The 18,526-nt window shown below is 49.1% G+C and overlaps 3 protein-coding genes across 3 annotated transcripts in view; all 3 read right to left on the reverse strand.

Moving 5' to 3' along the window:
• Positions 1–8,233, reverse strand: part of ryr1a (ryanodine receptor 1a (skeletal)) — a 54,850-nt gene extending 46,617 nt beyond the window's left edge. Inside the window, exons 1-11 of the mRNA XM_067257156.1 lie at positions 8,176–8,233; positions 5,007–5,126; positions 4,611–4,712; positions 2,968–3,042; positions 2,705–2,783; positions 2,470–2,582; positions 2,070–2,169; positions 1,255–1,351; positions 999–1,073; positions 720–876; positions 37–201 (exon numbers count right to left, since the gene is read on the reverse strand). Coding sequence (XP_067113257.1) covers positions 37–201; positions 720–876; positions 999–1,073; positions 1,255–1,351; positions 2,070–2,169; positions 2,470–2,582; positions 2,705–2,783; positions 2,968–3,042; positions 4,611–4,712; positions 5,007–5,126; positions 8,176–8,223 — 1,131 coding nt within the window. The 5' untranslated portion in view covers positions 8,224–8,233. The remainder of the gene's footprint in view (positions 1–36; positions 202–719; positions 877–998; positions 1,074–1,254; positions 1,352–2,069; positions 2,170–2,469; positions 2,583–2,704; positions 2,784–2,967; positions 3,043–4,610; positions 4,713–5,006; positions 5,127–8,175) is intronic.
• Positions 8,234–8,927: 694 nt separating this feature from the next.
• Positions 8,928–14,499, reverse strand: zgc:153345 (uncharacterized protein LOC566129 homolog). The gene is made up of 12 exons (XM_067257365.1): positions 14,242–14,499; positions 14,056–14,141; positions 13,804–13,900; positions 13,453–13,730; positions 13,204–13,367; positions 12,594–12,737; positions 12,343–12,417; positions 12,111–12,210; positions 11,153–11,305; positions 10,971–11,046; positions 10,737–10,884; positions 8,928–10,660 (listed from the first exon to the last, which is right to left on the reverse strand). The coding sequence occupies exons 1-12, from the start codon at positions 14,368–14,370 to the stop codon at positions 9,123–9,125; spliced, it is 2,988 nt and encodes a 995-aa protein (XP_067113466.1). The 5' UTR covers positions 14,371–14,499; the 3' UTR covers positions 8,928–9,122.
• Positions 14,500–14,772: 273 nt separating this feature from the next.
• On the reverse strand, positions 14,773–18,391 carry im:7138535 (uncharacterized protein LOC797998 homolog). Its single transcript, XM_067257243.1, has 8 exons — positions 18,184–18,391; positions 17,997–18,103; positions 17,777–17,896; positions 17,395–17,687; positions 17,121–17,198; positions 16,894–17,010; positions 15,530–15,676; positions 14,773–15,248 (listed from the first exon to the last, which is right to left on the reverse strand). The coding sequence occupies exons 1-8, from the start codon at positions 18,225–18,227 to the stop codon at positions 15,078–15,080; spliced, it is 1,077 nt and encodes a 358-aa protein (XP_067113344.1). The 5' UTR covers positions 18,228–18,391; the 3' UTR covers positions 14,773–15,077.
• Positions 18,392–18,526: the final 135 nt, after the last annotated feature.

The raw sequence follows: 18,526 nt of genomic DNA on the forward strand, positions 1-18,526 counted from the left end.
CTGCCCCTCGCCCTGAGAGGCCCCGCGACGCCTCACCTTCCTCTTCAGAGGACCCAGGCGGGCAGATTTGGCATCGACGGCGGCGTAGGTGAGCCAGAGGCCGGTGGCAACGTGCTGCACGAAACACATGGACTCCCCGTACTTGATCTCCGGGGTCCCCATCCCCTCCACATCCCGCTTCTGGGCCACCTCGATCTTCTCCTGCAGGGGGGGAGAGGGGGGAGAGAGGGGGAGGAAGGGTGAGGAACGATCCTCAGAGAGGGCAGGTAAGCAGCTTCCTGTCTCTCCTACTGCTGGCAACTCACTCCCTCTCTTCATATCTCTCTTCATCTCTCTCTTTATCTCTCTCTTTATCCCTCTCACCCTCTCTCTCTTCCTCTCTCTCTTCATCTCGCTCTTCATCTCGCTCTTCATCTCGCTCTTCATCTCGCTCTTCATCTCGCTCTTCATCTCGCTCTTCATCTTGCTCTTCATCTCGCTCTTTATCTCGCTCTTTATCTCGCTCTTTATCTCGCTCTTCATCTCGCTCTTCATCTCTCTCTTCATCTCTCTCTTCATCTCTCTCTTCATCTCTCTCTTCATCTCTCTCTTTATCTCTCTCTTTAGGGCAGCACAACGACTTGTGCTCCCGGGAGGGGGGGGGGGGGGGGGGGGGGTCTGTTTATACATTTTGCTTAGGGCGCCAGATGTGCCAGGACCGGTAATGATGACTGCCTTACCTTCGTAGCTCTGAAGCAAAAAGCGGCCATCTTGGAGTTGGCCTTCTCAGAGTCCACCACCAGGAGGCCCTTCTCTTCGTCCAGACAGAGGTATCGGCCCGTGGTGATGTGACGCACCCTGAAAGACTGGCCCCATTTGATGTGACTTCCACTCCACCTGAAAACAGCAGTTTCAAACAACAGCACTTAAACCGACCGTCCTCGGTTGAGATGGCGGACTGGTAAACATGGATGGTTTCTGATTGGCTGCTGGACAGAGGTGGGTTGGTCCACACTCACCCAATACGGAGAGGCTCCAGTCGCCATAGAGACCGGGCGTGGCTGCAGACGGCCCCGCCCTCATAATGAGCATTTCTGAGCGGAACAGGAGAGTCATGCTGATCAGTGATCTGTACCAGCTAAGCTACCAAGCTAACCCTCTAAGGGACTAGTACAGTACATAACACAGTATGATCTTAAAGATATCTTTTTTGGGGGGCATCGTTGAACACAGTATCTTCCGGAGTGTGTAAAGACTGATGTGCTGTCTGCCCACCTGCGTTGGTCGTCCCCCTGGTCGGCAGCGGGGATGGCCAGACACTCGTCCATGTGTCCGTGGAACAGCCTGAGGACATAGCCTCCGGTCAGGAAGCCTGCAAGACACAGGCCACGGAGGACGAGGAGACGAGGCAGATCAATTCAACACCTGCTGCAGTGAGACAGGCATCCCTCACTGTCTACCAGCCCCACCCTGAACACCACACGCTCATCCTCACCTTCTACCAGCCCCACCCTGAACACCCCACGCTCATCCTCACCTTCTACCAGCCCCACCCTGAACACCCCACGCTCATCCTCACCTTCTACCAGCTCACACTCTGAACACCCCACGCTCATCCTCACCTTCTACCAGCTCACACCCTGAACACCCCACGCTCATCCTCACCTTCTACCAGCCCCACCCTGAACACCCCACGCTCATCCTCACCTTCTACCAGCTCACACCCTGAACACCCCACGCTCATCCTCACCTTCTACCAGCCCCACCCTGAACACCCCACGCTCATCCTCACCTTCTACCAGCTCACACTCTGAACACCACACGCTCATCCTCACCTTCTACCAGCCCCACCCTGAACACCCCACGCTCATCCTCACCTTCTACCAGCCCCACCCTGAACACCCCACGCTCATCCTCACCTTCTACCAGCTCACACTCTGAACACCCCACGCTCATCCTCACCTTCTACCAGCTCACACCCTGAACACCCCACGCTCATCCTCACCTTCTACCAGCCCCACCCTGAACACCCCACGCTCATCCTCACCTTCTACCAGCTCACACCCTGAACACCCCACGCTCATCCTCACCTTCTACCAGCTCACACCCTGAACACACAGGGTTCATGGTCCACAGAGTCTGCATGAAGGAGGCATCGACCATCAGGTCTCCGCTGGCGTAGGAGAGATGCTTGGAGACAGAGAAACAGAGAGAGACAGAGAGAGACAGAGAGAGACAGAGATGGAGGGTGAGAGAGAGAGAGAGAGACAGATGGCGGGAGAGAGAGAGACAGAGAGAGAGAGAGAGAGAGAGAGAGAGAGAGAGAGAGAGAGAGAGAGACAGACAGAGAGAGAGAGAGAGAGAGAGAGAGAGGAGAGAAAGACAAATGGAGAGAGAGAGGAGAAAGAGAAAGAGAAGGAGAGGGGGCTTGGTGAGGTCTCTCATCAGGCAGAAGGTGAGGAAGGTGCTTTACGTGGAGCGAGGTCTCACCAGGTATCTCTCTGACGACACACTGACCAGGATGAGGTCGTCTCCAACCCTGACCTTCTCACCCTCCGACCTCTGCTTGGAGGCGGGGTGAATCGTCCACCAGCACGCCTCACCTGGGGGAGGAGTCAACGTGAGCTTCAGTCACCCCTTCAAAATAAAGGTCCTTACCTAACACTAACCCTGACCAGAGGTTTACATGGACTACAGAGGTCTGTGCAACATGAGTGACACGTACCTGTGGAGTCTTCTTGCAGGCCCACGTCGAAGGCCAGTTTGTCTGTGAGCGACCGAGATGTGGTCAGACAGCTGAGGTACTGCAGGAGAGAGGGAAACACGTCACACTCCTGCCCAACACAACTCTTCATGACAGATGTAGACAGTAGTACTGACACTGAGTGGGAGAGAGACTACTAGACTGTAAAGGAGAGGGGGGGGGAGAGAAAGAGAGAGGGAGTTTTAATCGTCAGGGCAGCCCTGCGAGGGCAGCAGTCTGCTCACCATGCTGGAGTGGGTGTGTTTCAGCAGGATGGCGTGGCCGTACAGCAGGGTCCGGTGACCCCCGCCCTGGGACGACTAGCGGAGACAGAGACAAGAACGAGTTACACTCCGGTCACGCAGCCGGCACGAGGCCCAGAGCCCAGGCACACGGCACTGCTGCAGGCCATGGAGAGAGAGAGGAGGGCTGCAGGAGCAGCCTGGAGGACCTGGGTCTCCCTCTCAGGTGAGAGGACACAGAGACATCAGACAACAACAAACATTTACCAGCTATCACATGAGGTGTGAGTGGACCACAACTACAGAGTAGAGCACCAATCATCAAGTCAAATGAGACACCCAAACTGGGAAAACAACAGCAAAGTCAGATTTACATTTACATTTTACATGTATTCATTTAGCAGATGCTTTTATTACAGATTAGATTTTATTACGCAGATTAAAACATCAATACACAACACTACTGTTACTGAAAACATACAGATAATAACGTATAGAACGTTGTTATGATTAGTGATTTTCAGGAACACCGTCCACTGTTAACGTAGGGATTATGCCTAGAGTGAATGATATTGTCTTCCTACAGTTCTACAGGTTAATACGGTTGAAGAGGTTGTTAAACACCAAACACCCCAAAGGAGAAACCGCAACCACACAGGGAGTGAGAGAGGAGAGGACATACGGGGCGTGCAACATAGGAGTCAGGTGGCTAAGCGGTGAGGGAGTGGATAGTAACCAGAAGGTCACTGGTTCGATTCCTGGCCGTGTCAAATGACGTTGTGTCCTTGGGCAAGGCACTTCACCCTACTTTCCTCGGGGGAATGTCCCTGTACTTACTGTAAGTCGCTCTGGATAAGAGCGTCTGCTAAATGACTAAATGTAAATGTAAGTCGCTCTGGATAAGAGCGTCTGCTAAATGACTAAATGTAATGTAACATCTATCTGACTGGAGAAGGAGGACAGGTGACCGCTATAGATCAAGGACTGGGCTCTCTGCATAGTGATGACATCAGTCAATATGAGGTATGTGAGGCATGGGTATGATGTGGGGGGGGAGGGGTGTGTGTGGATGTGGCGTCGCAGCCAGGAGATTTAACAGCACGGGGCTGCTCCGAGACCGATGACAGCCATCGTTACTTTCGTGTCATCCGACACGCTCCTTGGCATCCCAGCTATGACAACACCAAGGAGAGTGGGAGAGATGTGAGGAGTTAGCTGCGGTTGTGAGTGAGGATGACAAGGAATTCATCAGTGGCCCTGACAGGGAGAAGTGGTTCATTACTGACTCTGGGGGAAGAAGTTCACTGACTCAGAGAGGAACAGGGGAAGACGCTCAGGGTAGACAGGAAGAGGAGAGGGAAACGTGACAGGAACTGAAACATGAGCAGACGTACCCATTTGTCCAAATCGACTGCCTACGGTTGGTGGGTGGGAGAGTGACGAGGGTGTGGGCGTCAAAAGAAGAGACAACAAAACGAAGTTAAGTTGCTTGAAAACAAGCTACCTCGGAAACAGGGCCTTCAACAGCTACAGCATATCTACAAAACCATCTCGAGTTTTTGTCCTAAGAGACTATTTAGCTGTGAAACATCAGACTTGAACAGAAACACGCCCCAGTTTGTCAGCTGCCCTGGTCGAACCCCCACCTCGTTCAGGTCCGATGTGTTGGACAGCATCTCTTGCAAGGCTCGCACTGACAGAGACTGCTCCAGGATAAAGCAGCAGATCGCCAGGTCCGGAGGAACATTCTGGAAGGAAACAAGATCATCCATCAGCTACACTGCAAAAACGCCCTATGAAATTGTAGCAATGAGCTTGCTTATGCTTAAAACAAGTACATTTGGCTGCCAGTGCAGTAAGACATTTTCACTTAAATAGTGTCATTTTCTTAAATTAAGTCACTTGTTAAGCCATTCATAATAGTAACAAGTCCAACTACAGTTAAAATCTAAAAACAATAATATCAAACTCATTTTCTGCAGTGTAAACTACCCAGACACCTCTAGTGTCCAAGCTAGCTGTTGATAGACGGTGTTACTGACCTGGGCGTTGGAAGTGGTCTCCAGGAAACAGAGTCTGTTCCCAAAGCCCTCGCAGGACAGGCACAGCTTGATCTGCTCCTTCAGGATGGAGGCAGTGCACTGGAGCACCACCTGGTCATCCTACAGACACACAGAAAGAGCAGACATTTTGTTTTTCAAGCCACCACCTAGCAGCCTAATCTAAACCTGGAATATAAAAGATAAAACCATAATAATGATTCCTTAACTATCTGAGCTAACAAACTTATCGACAATTTCTAATATAAATTTGAATTTATTTCAATACCAAGTATGCATCTCAACATCCCAAACAATTGAGTGTAGCACTCTATAATTAGAGTTCAACTGGAAAGGTTCAGTGCTACTTTCAACATTCCAGATGTTCAATTTAAAAGAGGACACATTCAGAAGAAGACAGACAAGCGCCACATTAGGAGTTGTCCTCCACCGCAAGGCTTGTTCTGTTAGCAGGTCTATTTAACTTGGCAGCTATAACCTTGAGGCCAGCCTGTATGACACACATGCTGGCCAGGGGTAGAGTTACAGCCAAAACAAATTTAGAGGCGGCTTAATAATGGCTGACACAGTGGTGGTGTACAAGAGGATGAAGGCACAAGAGGAATTTTCTGACATCAGTGGAGATTTAAATTTGTCTGACGGCATATGTGACAGGAAGCTGATCTGCATCTCAGTTCAGGCCACAGAGACAAAAACACGAGTGGATATCCTGGCGTAGGTGCTGCTGTGCATCGGAAACTGGGTCAAAATGTAAACAGCTGTCGGCGGCCTCTCTCCTGAAACACCTCTCATTCCTAGCCTCCACTCCCTCCTCTGTGCCCCCCTGCCTCTAATCTCTCCGCTGCTCTGACGGTCACAGGTCACGCCTCCCTGGCGTCTATTTCAGACCGCGCACCTGCTGCTCTCACATTCCCCTCCGGGACCACCGGACATGTGACACCCCACAGGACCTGGCCAGCAGCATCATCCACAAATGTAACAAACGCACACGGCCAGAGATAGTTTCAGAGTCCAGTTACTATTATTCACTGACAATCAGATCACTGGTCTGATCAAAAAAGTATATTCGCTAAACTATAACAAGAGAGAGAGAGTCTGTACAGTGACCGTTCACCTTAAAAGAACAGGTGGCGACGGGGACCAAGACATAGCCTCGCTAATCCCAAGACTGTAAATATAGATCTCTGCAGAGCTGAGGATGAACAGCATCACAGCTAGCAATGCCCATTCTCCCTCACTCCCCTCCATCCAGCTGACCCCTCTCAAGTTCAGACAAGTTCAGACGCCACACTCCCACCTCTACACCTCTATGTCTGTGTCACTGCCAGGAAGATGGACAGTGAACCCATCCTCCCTCACTCCCCTCCATCCAGCTGACCCCTCTCAAGTTCAGACAAGTTCAGACGCCACACTCCCACCTCTACACCTCTATGTCTGTGTCACTGCCAGGAAGATGGACAGTGAACCCATCCACAAACCCACTGGTGTGGTCTAGGGAGTCAGATGGCTGAGCGGTGAGGGAGTCGGGCTAGTAATCCGAAGGTTGCCAGTTCGATTCCCGGTCATGCCAACTGACGTTGTGTCCTTGGGCAAGGCACTTCACCCTACTTGGCTCGGGGGAATGTCCCTGTACTTACTGTAAGTCGCTCTGGATAAGAGCGTCTGCTAAATGACTAAATGTAAAAAAATGTAAATGTCTACAGCATGTCTGTCAGAGCACGTCTGGGCCTCGCTGAGGGGACACACACAGCTTAGACACACAAGCAACAGACGAGGCCTTTCTCCTTCCAGGGGCTCAAACTCAGAGCTATAAAAAGAAAGATCTGGTGCTCAGGAGAGGGGGATACTTTTCACAAAAGTCATGTTTCTTTCACACCCCCTATCTCCAGTATCAGACTTGACACTGCAGAACATGTAAAAGCCAGGGAGCATTACCTGAAATTCATACAAGCCATTAAGCCATGGGTCTTAAATTGAAATTAATGAGGTATATAAGTGCCAAAAACAACATGGCGGCCCGAATATCCTGCACCTCTGCCTGGTACTGTGTGATTAAACCGTTTCAACTATGTGGAGCAGAATTACTGTGTGAACCTCAAGATGTCCTGAGCAGTGGGAGGAGGCTGGGAACATTCAGCCTGTGACCCCATCCAAGGAGACAGAGGGAAACCAGTCTCCCTGGAGACAGAGGAGAACCAGTCTCCAAGGAGACAGAGGAGAACCAGTCTCCAAGGAGTCAGAGCGGAACCAGTAAGAGGAGAACCAGTCTCCCTGGAGACAGAGGAGAACCAGTCTACCTGGAGACAGAGGAGAACCAGTAAGAGCAGAACCAGTCTCCCTGAAGACAGAGGAGAACCAGTAAGAGGAGAACCAGTCTCCCTGGAGACAGAGGAGAACCAGTAAGAGGAGAACCTGTCTCCAGGGAGAAAGAGGAGAACCAGTAAGAGGAGAACCGGTCTCCAGGGAGACAGAGGAGAACCGGTCTCCATGGAGACAGTGGGGGAAACAGTTTCCAGTCTCTGTCTGGTCTGCCTCCGGCCTGCTTCATCAGCTCCCACTCCCAAGGAATACACTTCATCAGTATAACCAGTAAAACCAGTCAATTTCTTTCACTACAAGATTAGCGATATAACTTTTGTATTTAAAGTTTATATTGTATTCATTCTTCATTTTTATGCAGTGTAGTCACTTATTTCTAAAGAGAGACTCTAAACTTCTGGGATTCGTTTTCTGAATTATAATTATTCATACTTGATATGCCCTTCTTATTTGATCACAAACGGCAGTGTGTGTGTAATAGTTTCTGCTGATCTCTCTGTGATTGTATACAGGCTCTAGTTTTCATAGCTTTCTATTCGCTGGAGTCAGCTGTTCCTTGGCACCAACCATCCTGCTCAGAGTCCAAACAGTAACAGGGTCCTTCAGGAGTAAAAATAGATAACAATGCCGACAAGACCAGCACCTGTTCACGCCAATCCGTCCTCTCCTCTCTCAAGTCAATAACATGCACGCCACTGCTAGAGTACTTTACAGTTAAATGAGTTCAATAAGAACTTAAGAGGCCAAATTCGCCGTACGTTGTTAAAGGAAATGTTTACTAAAGTCCCATAATTCCCACTCATCCGTCTAAAGAGGAAATGGCATCACTCACCGTGCGCAGAAACTGGATCTCCTCCTCTCCATCTCCTCCTTCTGCCATCCTCACCAGGTATTACAGATCGCACCTCGAACGGGATAGGGATCCGCCTGGTCGTTCCTTACCCAGCCGATCTCTCTCTCTCTCTCCCACCTCGCTCCTCTCAACCCTGGCTGACGGGAGTAGGCGTGATCAAGGACAACGTGGCTCCAGTGATTCTGGCTGTGTTGGAAGACAGACTGACAAAACTTCTACACCATGAAAAAGGGGAGGAGCAAAATGACAAAAAGAAGGTTGTGCCCACACTGGCCAGATTTACATTTAGTCATTTAGCAGACGCTCTTATCCAGAGCGACTTACAGTAAGTACAGGGACATTCCCCTGAGGCAAGTAGGGTGAAGTGCCTTGCCCAAGAACACAACATCAGTTGGCATGACCGGGAATCGAACTGGCAACCTTCGGATTACTAGCCCGATTCCCCCACCGCTCAGCCACCACTCAGACTCCCCAGATGAAATTCCTTTTCTTTTTTTCGGAGTGCAACATGATTGCAATCAAATTAGAACATAACTATTATTGTAATAAAACATGCATAGAATTCATCTGAATTTGTTCAATTGTGCACATTTTGCTATGGATTCATACAAGCACAGGCAGTTTAAAGAGCCAGAGGGATGCTGCACAAACTATTTTTAAATTGAATGCTTTTATTTAGATTAAAACAACAAAATAACAAATACATAAACAAAACATTAAATATTGTCTATATCAATAATAAACAGAGTTGCAACATGCATATTAAGACTATAGTAGAAATACAAACAAAACAACTTTTGTTTGTACTCAAATTTGCCACCCACCATTCCAGAGAAAACAGAACTAATTATTACGTGTCTTTAACCATGACATGCACACTGTATGTTGTAAACAGAAGAGGAAGGAAAGACACAGCCTCCAAACTCTCATATCTGCAGCGATTCCCCTGCGGCCATGCTGACCTCATGGACGAGCCAGCGAGGAGAGTCTCTGTAGCGCCTCCTGGTGGCCGTGGGCCTGAACGTCAGGGCAGGAGGAGAAGCTTCCAGAGAACATCCGTCCATGTCTACAGCGACGAAGTCAAACGCAGGGGCATCGCCAGGCGGGCACTCTGCCTCGGTGTTTGCTGTGCCGTAGCTCTCAGGGGGCGTCGCGCTGTCAGTCTGGGTGGCCGTGTTGATGTGAACACAGCAGGTGTGCATGTGCAGGTGCAAGGAGGGAGCTGTAGGGAGTCTGGGCTGGACTTCTCTGACCTGGAAGTTCTTCCCCACTGGCGAGGCGCTCTGGCGTCGCCTAGCTGAGGTGACTTCTGTCTGGGTTTGTCTATCCAGCTGAACTGGGGCTGTGAGGTCTCCCCCCTCCACCCTGTCTGAGTCACACAGAGTCAGCTGCTCCTGCAGGAGGTGGTGCAGCTCTGGCTTGTCTGACGGCTCCTCTGGTTGAAATTCTCCGACTTCCTCCCGGCATCCCTGGCTCTGCTCTGGCAGTTCAGCAGCCGCGCTTGGACTCCCCCCGGGCCGTGGAACGTTCTCCAGCCTCGTGGCTCCTGGAAGGCGGTGGGTCTCTGGATCCAGCTCCAGCCGGAAAGCCTCCGGTCTCCCAGTCGGCTCTGGCAGGGCTGACTGGACCAGGGGCCCTGGACTGGCTCCCCCTGGCCGGTCCGCTTCCCTGCCGAGCCCTGCCGGAGCTCCAGGGACTCCGTCGTGACTGATGGAGCGTCCGAACCGCCTCGCCCCCTGGCGCCGTAGGCCCAGGGAGCCCCTGTGCTCCCTCCCCAGCAGAGTCTCGTGCAGGCGGTCTCTGAGGAGGGGCGCAGGGGCCGGCGGCGGCGGAGCCCTGGGCGTGCGGAGCAGAGTCGCCAGGGCGTTGAACCGTCTGAGATGGTCGGCGACGGACATACGAGACCTCTTGAAACCCGAACCGGACTCGACCGGCTTCTCCGGCGCATGCTCCCGTTTCAGCGCCGCCCTTTCATTCCTCGTCCTCGATGCTGTGTCTTCTGAGGTCGTCGGCCGGTCGCCCTCTGCGTTTGTCCTCCCGGAGTCCGGAAGCTCTTGGTCTTCACGGCTGACGGACAGACACCTCTCCCCTTCGTCTTCCTCCAGGGATTCGTCTTCATCTCTCAGGTGCTCCAGGTTCACGTCAGGCAGGCTGATCGACCGTCGAGGTGCTCGCCGTTTCCTGCTCGCCCGGCCCGACACTTTCTCTCTGACCGTCTGCTCGTCTGGAGACCCGTCTCCGTGATTTACCTCAGTCTTCGCCACACCTCCTAGTTCACGGTTGGAGTCATTCTGCGAATCAAGTACTTCCATGTCCTCGCCTCCCGGCGAGGCGACTTCACCTTGTCGCTCCGCTCCCTCCGTGCCGGTGGGGGAGTCAGGTGTGTCCTGGGCGGCTGTGGGGTCCTCCATGAAGCTGAGGTTGAGCAGGTCAGGGTCGTCCTCCACCTCATTCTCCCTCACAGCTGTTCAGAGAAAAGCACGGTTACACTCAAGGAGACAGACCGGGGAATAAAGGACCGTGAGTTAAACTACGCAAACCTCTTCCGGGCCCGTCGATCAGAATGACCGGGATTCTGCTCGTGTTCTCCGCCTTGCAGATGGAAACTCCACCCGCGTCATCAGACAACATTTTACTTCCAGGCATCACGGTTTCATGATCACTTTGGGGCAACGTACTAGTCGTGTTCTGTCATCAGAGCAAGGCATGAAACACTCAGTTATTTGTTATTCAGAACGTGATGTGGTTTAAGTAGCCAGTGACTCTAAACATACTGGGAGGTTCCAGCTGGCTGTGTTAAAGAATCGTAGAGATCGTCTTCGCTGAGAACAATCCTCTTCAACCTCAGGCCTTCAGGAAGATAGCACAGTCAGCCAACACGACACAAAAAGACAGACTTGACACGTGCGATAAACATTTGCAAGTAAATATTTGCATTTATTTGTTTCATACTTACCTGTTAAGTAATTTAGAATCTTTGTTTGGATTCTTCTTTTCCTCTGATGTACGTAGTGTGACACAGGCGTCCTGTTTCTCACTCGGGTCCACTTCACTCAGAACGTTTGAGAGATTACAGCTTTGGCTCTCCCTCAGGTCCTGGACAGAGCGTCTGTCAGAGAACAGGGTTTTAATTCGGTAAGTAATCAAAACATCACGCATAAACCTGCCTCTTAGGTGGTCTTTGGTCCATTCATGTTACAAGTTTGAAAAGGAAAGTATTACGTGTGGCCTCAGAAAGGTCTGGGAAGTTACAAGATGTAACTCCTGTCGTGTAAATTGGAATATTGTTAAATACATAATACTGTTTTCATAAGACTTTTTCGGAGAAGGCTGGAACCTTTTGCACGGTAAGAGTGTCTAGTTAACTGCTGAGAAAGCTGGAACCTTGTGTGCTGTAACTGTGCTGATAATATGAACAGGAGGCTGTTGTGTGTAAACGGCAGCAGCTCTATCTCCACGTATGATGGGCCTGTCCTGGAGGGAGGTCTTCATCAGACTGACAGAACACCCTGTGTAGTCTGTGTGTGTCTAGCTTTTTTTTTCCACAGGTACACTTGCACTTATAGCGGTTCATGTTGTTTAATTGTAACTTGTTTAACTACATGCTCTTATGGTTCTTCCCTTTGACACTTACTTTGGTTGTTCACAATGTGTGCTTCATGTTTTGGCTACTCGCAATGTTTTTTGGCTATCTTGTTGTTATGATCAGTGACCTATGCACTTTGTAAAGCTCTCTCTTGGAAATCGCTTTGGATAAAAGCGTCTGCTAAATGAATAAATGTAAATGTAAATGTAGTGCTTTCTGCAGAAATCTTAATTCAATAAATACTTACACAAAACACATTTTAACAGATTTGAATTTACAGATTCTCACATTCCCGTCACACTGTGCACGGGGTTCCCACCACAACTACCTTTTTTTGGCAGAGCCCTCAACTTCTGGAACTGGATCCTCAGTACATTTCCTCTTGACTGTGACTGGTGATTGAGGAGTGGGACGGCTATTCTGCTGACCTGAGGATGTTTGTGTTAAGAACAGCGTGGTCACTTCTGCAGCCTACTTTCAGTTTACATACGATACATCACTAACTTGCCGCCGACATGAACATCGACTTGAAACACATCACCCCAACGTTAAACACTTACTGTCTGCAGGATTTGAAGAGCCAGTTGAAGGGTTGAAGCCTGTCTTCAGTTTACTGAGGGCATCCACAAAGATTTCTGAAGAAATAAAAACATAAATTACATTGTTTTACCCAACAATCAAACCACTGTGTGTACAACACAAACACATTTAACATTTAAACACAATTAACTTCAAAAAGGCACCAACAGGATGACTGTTGATCAGTTCATTTCAAAAGCATCAACTGCCGCTCGGTTCCTGGTGGCCTCACCTCCGACACTGCGCCGCCTCTGACGCTTCAGGCTCCTGTACACACCAACCCCTCTCTGCTGGAACTTACCCCCGTCGCTAGGGGGCGTGGCCTCCCCACCCTCTGACAACGGAGACATGCTCAGAAGGCAGGGAGGGATCACCCCTGGGGAGGGGGGGGGGGGGGGGCGGAGCATCACAGTGTAACAGATTAATATAATACAGGGAGTCAGGTGGCTGAACGGTGAGGGAGTCGGGCTAGTAATCCGAAGGTTGCCAGTTTGATTCCCGTTCATCCCAACTGACGTTGTGTCCTTGGGCAAGGCACTTCACTCTACTTGCCTCGGGGGGAATGTCCCTGTACTTACTGTAAGTCGCTCTGGATAAGAGTGTCTGCTAAATGACTAAATGTAAATGTAATATGTCATTTCACATAGAAGTTTTAAGCACCTGTTAATTTCTACAATCTCACGTGACAAAAGCCATATACGTTATTTTGTATATAACAGCTCTCACTGCACACACACACACACACACACACACACACACACACACACACACACACACACACACACACACACACACACACACCGTCAGATGAATGGGGGGGAAACGACAACACAGTAACTTACCGATGCGATCGGCATGTGCTATGAGAACCTTTATGACCGCTGCCTGTCTGTCCAGTAGTCTCTCTGTGCCCACAGTCAGCTTGGAGCCTCCAGCAGGAGACTGCAGCAGGTTAGGGGCCATCACAAGAGCCAGGTTCCCCGCCTCCATCCGGTTCTCATCACACCTGGTGAGGAAGCAGCAGTCGATGGGGTGGAACATGAGGAGAACAGAGACCCGGAACACGAGGGGGAAACAAGTCAAACATCCACCTGTCAGCTGTCTTTCTTAGGAAGATGCAGAAGTACTGGAGCGCCCGGGTGTGTACGGCAGGGAACAGGGCTGTGATGAGCAGCGTCGCTTCATCTCTGGCTCCCTCCTGGCCTTCCTCCAAACTCTGCGCGTGGCACAGAGGCGCCTGGAGGTCCACGGGGATGAGGGGAGACGGCAGCTCCCGCAGGAACTGCTTCAGGAGGGATGCAACGTCGCACGGTTGCAGAGTGGCTGAATACGGCTGAGAGAAAACCGGCTCTCCCTGCTCCAATCCACCCTGTCGGAGCGGAGGGAGGATGTCAACATGTGAGGAATTATACTCCTACAGAATCCGACCTGTTTCTCCTTACCCTCAGAGCTCGGATTCTGTTTAACGACCCTGTTTTCCGAAACAGCCCTTCGGTGTGAAGATGATGAGATAAAAACCCACAGGCATCCACCAAGAACCTACAAGATTTCACATGAAACGACTTGAAATCTGAGGCGTTTAATGCAATATATAACGGTGCTATGTCAGTAACATTTAGTTGATTATGCGGAGGCTACGCTTAAATGTTAGGACGGGATAAATAGCCTACTGTAAACACATAAATTGAACTTACTTCGGCACAGTTCCGCCAACATCTTTTACATCGCACTGTGGAACCAATGACAGATCCCGACCAAACGCAAACTTCAACTGGCTCTCCTGAAAATAGATTTAAGAACGATAACGTGCTGATCTATGCCAGAATATCCCGCAATGAGGAGCCACATGGTGGCTATTCGTTAGAAAATTCAGGGTTTACCTTTCTCAGAGAGTTGTTCAATGACGCTCCATTCAAATAGTTCTTCCAATTTTTTACCCGAATCCCAGCTGTTTTCAGTGTATTTATGACTGCTACTACGCGCGAACGATCCTCCGCTGGACTATGCATTGATTAGAATTATGAATGACCAATTATATATCTTGAAACAATTGAATGTGATGGTGCCCCTTCAACACATGACATCACAAAAATTCACAGTTCACAGTAGTTGACATTTCCGGTCACCTAGGTAGACACAGGTGTGCTGTGATGGTTGTTTTAGAAACGATCATGTTCACGGTAAGGTTAACACGGTTCTCGTGAAGCATACTGCAACTCTCCGTCATGTTGACATACTTGTTGATCGTTCTGCAAGCGTTACATGCATCATTAGGAGTAGTCCTATTTAAGGCAGCATGTTTTAAGTGAACTTGGTGCACGTGACATGCAGCTCTTACCCCAAACAGCCTCTAGTGGTCGCTGTTTCATAGCTTACTTCCTGTTTTGAACGAAGCCACGTCAAAGACTAGAAGCATTAAAGAATGGCTTTATTCAAGAAATAATTGTATTGGCACATTCAAAACCCATGAGCTATAACATTTCTGAATATCTACTAACAGATATCATATACTAGCAACAACCAATTATTTGCATTGCTACAATTAATGTTCCACTTGGGAAAATAAGAAAATTATACATTTGTTCATGAAATTATGAAACAAAATTTCCCTCTAAATGGAAAATAAGTGCAAACAGGTGGATGTCAGTCAGCTTCTGTTAGTGTATCTCACGCAAACCTTAAATCACAAAAACCCAGATTGACAAAACCACAACAGTTACTCTGCGTCTCTCTGTTTCCCCTTCTTTCCAGAGAAGTTTCGGCGTTGCTGATTTCCACCTCTGCGCCCAGAGCCCTTTCCCCTCTCTCTCCTCCCTTCCCAAGAAGGCATAGGGGGCTCGATCTCCCCTGGCCGGCCTCCCCTGTCAGGAACGCTGCCCATCAGCACCTGGAGCAGAGGCAAACGTCACCCCTCTCCAACAAAACACCTGCCCTTTGTCAAATATACAAGTCTACAATCCCAGTGCATTTCATTCAATAATAATATTATTATTTGCATTATTTAAACTACAATGTTATGATGATTTATGGTGGCATCGGGTCACACTGTCCCTCAATGCCCCCTTACAACTACCTCCTGCCCCCCCTCCCCTCTCCCCCCCAGGTGAACATGTCTAGATCTGCCCCTACGTCACTCTGAGTCAGGCTTCTGAGGCGCACATACTGTACCTTGTGGACTGCAGTGCTCAGCCCAGCTCTCACTGGCCGAATCCAAGACTGATCTTTCCGAGCCGCGAGCAGGAGAGGCAGGGACACTTGGGAGGGGAGGGAAATGGAGGCGAGAGGAGGCACTGAAGCGAGAGCCTTACTGCGTTCCTGTTGAAAACATGAAAGATATCTTTTTCGTTATATGACTATAATATGGTGCGTGAGACATTAAACAACAAATTCTTAAAACATGCCGCTGACTATCATGTTTAACAACGTAATCATGCACAGTCATGCCAGCAAAAATATGGAAACTCCGATGACCTACAGACATAATATTCCTTATCTTCTCACAACTCCAGGGGAGTATTTCATCTCCTGTTCTGACTTCAAGGCTGCACTGTACTCTGTAGAACTAAACATCCATAAGAATCGCCATTCTCTTACCCTACCTATGATACCATCTACATTACATTTACTCATTTAGCAGACGCTCTTATCTAGAGCGACTTACAGTAAGTGCAGGGACATTCCCCCCGAGACACGTACGGTGAAGTGCCTTGCCCAAGGACACAACATAATTTTGCACGGACGGGAATCGAACCAGCAACCTTCTGATTAATAGCCCGACTCTCTAACCGCTCAGCCATCTACCTACCATACCATCACACTGGCACTGCCACACCTGACCTGTAGCTACTCGTGAGAATCTCAATGAAACCTCTGAAACATCAATCAAAAATACTATCATGAAATGTCGTAATAGTCCCCAATAAAAGTTTATCTATATCCTGTTATCCAAGGTTGTGTTCTAGGAAAGAGCAAATACACAATTATAATGTTCAATTGCATAGAGGCCTAAAACAATTAATCTCACCAGATTCCAAAGGTCAACAGTGACACGTTGACCTGCAGGCCAGGTTATCCCATAGCTCACCTGCAGACCAGGTTATCCCATAGCTCACCTGCAGACCAGGTTATCCCATAGCTCACCTGCAGGCCAGGTTATCCCATCGCTCACCTGCAGGCCAGGTTATCCCATAGCTCACCTGCAGGCCAGGTTATCCCATAGCTCACCTGCAGGCTAGGTTATCCCATAGCTCACCTGCAGACCAGGTTATCCCATAGCTCACCTGCAGGCCAGGTTATCCCATAGCTCACCTGCAGGCCAGGTTATCCCATAGCTCACCTGCAGGCTAGGTTATCCCATAGCTCACCTGCAGGCCAGGTTATCCCATCGCTCACCTGCCGGCCAGTTTATCCCATAGCTCACCTGCAGGCTAGGTTATCCCATAGCTCACCTGCAGGCCAGGTTATCCCATAGCTCACCTGCAGGCTAGGTTATCCCATAGCTCACCTGCAGGCCAGGTTATCCCATCGCTCACCTGTTCTTTTTCTCCCCAGGCAAAAGACTGAAGTGTGACTTGAAAACGTTTGATCATCATCTGCCGTCGACATTCGTAGTCCTCCAAGAGAGCACAATTTATCTTCTCCACTTGTCTCTGAGGAAAAACACAGAGGATAAGGCCCATCTCACCGCCGGGTGCTAACAGGTACACAGGGCCCTTCCTCCAGAGAGTCCTCCAGATCTACCCATGCATCCCCAACATACCCACTGGTCTGAGGTCAGACTGGTGTCCAGAAGTGGCTCCATGCTCCCCTCTGGTAGCTGAGCCAGCCTCACCTCCACCTGGAGACACAGATTGCCAGACAGAGAGACAGGTGTTAATCAAACATGACTTTTCCCTTCTTCAATACTAATAATAATACGTTTAATGGAAATGAAATTACAATTTTATGATAATATGATCAATATTTGATGTAATTTTTTTTACTGTACTGTAACACTTTGAGCGCTTTCAAAGCACAATCCTGATCCTACTCACCTGATGGCAGGCGTCTGTTAGATGAGAAGCGGGATCTAAGTCGAGGTTTTGGAACAATGAAGCCAGCTCCCTCTCTTTTTCTTCGCTTCTCATTCCGTCATCGCTTCTCATTCCGTCATCGGTCCCTACATCATCACCTTCCTTCAACTTTTGACACCACTTCGCGGTTTCGTCAACGCTGTGATCTGCCACCCTCTGCTCCTTCTCCGCCTCAGACACTGTCCTCCCGTCATCTGGATGCGTTTCATTATATTTCAGTATCCTTGCTGCGAGTAATTCTGACACTAAGAAATCTGGAAATGAAACGTGACTTATTATTATCACTATATCACACTCCACGTGCTTTTTAATTTATTTTTCGAAAGCCTCCTTTCACTCTCACCAATGACTTTGTTCAGGAAAAAGGGGTTTAGTGTATCTTCAGTAACATAGGTGAGAGGACAATGCAGGCATGTTAACACAGTCCGCAGCTCTTCCACTAGTACAACACCAATCTTCCTGTCTGAAATAGAAGGTAAAAACGTTTTTTTAACTTGCAAACACATTATACTTATGTCTAATAAGTGATCGTTAAGATGTGTACTTAGGTTATTTCATTATACCTTGTAATTCTGGACATAAAATCTTTAGGTTTGAAGCCAACCAGGTGAGGAGTGGACATGGGAGTTCTTCACATCTACATTGTGTGACACACGCACTTCCCAAGTACCTGAGTGTAACAAGACTTTCAGTCGCAGTTTACGGAGACCATGCGAGACAAACATTTACAACAGACAGAACTTCACTTACCCAAGCGATTTTATCGCGTGTACGGTCGTTATCCCCCTCTCCATGAGTCACAAGAAAGGACGCTAGTTTATACCAGTCTAAATATCCACAATATAAATGCTTGTTCGTCTTCCGCAACCTGCAATGTTTACAAAATGAATACGGAAGTATTCCACAGGCACCATTGATTTGCGTAGACCGCTGCATGAGGATAACTTGGGCGGAGTCTACGTACGCATTTCAGGCGAACACCGACGTGCAAAATGTGTTCCCTTGCCCAGTATGGACACTGAAATGTTATGCAGGAAACATAGCAGGCTACCCTGATTAGTAATAACAATTCATGAATATAAACCATAAACCA

This window comes from Osmerus mordax, chromosome 19 (assembly GCF_038355195.1).
Source record: "Osmerus mordax isolate fOsmMor3 chromosome 19, fOsmMor3.pri, whole genome shotgun sequence".
In the NCBI taxonomy this organism is placed as follows: Eukaryota; Metazoa; Chordata; class Actinopteri; order Osmeriformes; family Osmeridae; genus Osmerus; species Osmerus mordax.

Bases quoted from the DNA above. Each gene is read 5' to 3' on its own strand.
- zgc:153345 (XM_067257365.1), bottom strand. From the start codon at position 14,370: ATGCATAGTCCAGCGGAGGATCGTTCGCGCGTAGTAGCAGTCATAAAT. The intron at 12,211-12,342 runs GTAAGTGTTTAA...AAACATCCTCAG, and splicing joins CTCTTCAAATCCTGCAGACA to GTCAGCAGAATAGCCGTCCC. The intron at 11,306-12,110 runs GTAGTTGTGGTG...GTTCTCTGACAG, and splicing joins GAGGGCTCTGCCAAAAAAAG to ACGCTCTGTCCAGGACCTGA.
- im:7138535 (XM_067257243.1), bottom strand. From the start codon at position 18,227: ATGGAGAGGGGGATAACGACCGTACACGCGATAAAATCGCTTGG. The intron at 17,199-17,394 runs GTGAGTAGGATC...CTGTGTCTCCAG, and splicing joins TAACAGACGCCTGCCATCAG to GTGGAGGTGAGGCTGGCTCA. The intron at 17,011-17,120 runs GTATGTTGGGGA...GTTTTTCCTCAG, and splicing joins GTCTGACCTCAGACCAGTGG to AGACAAGTGGAGAAGATAAA.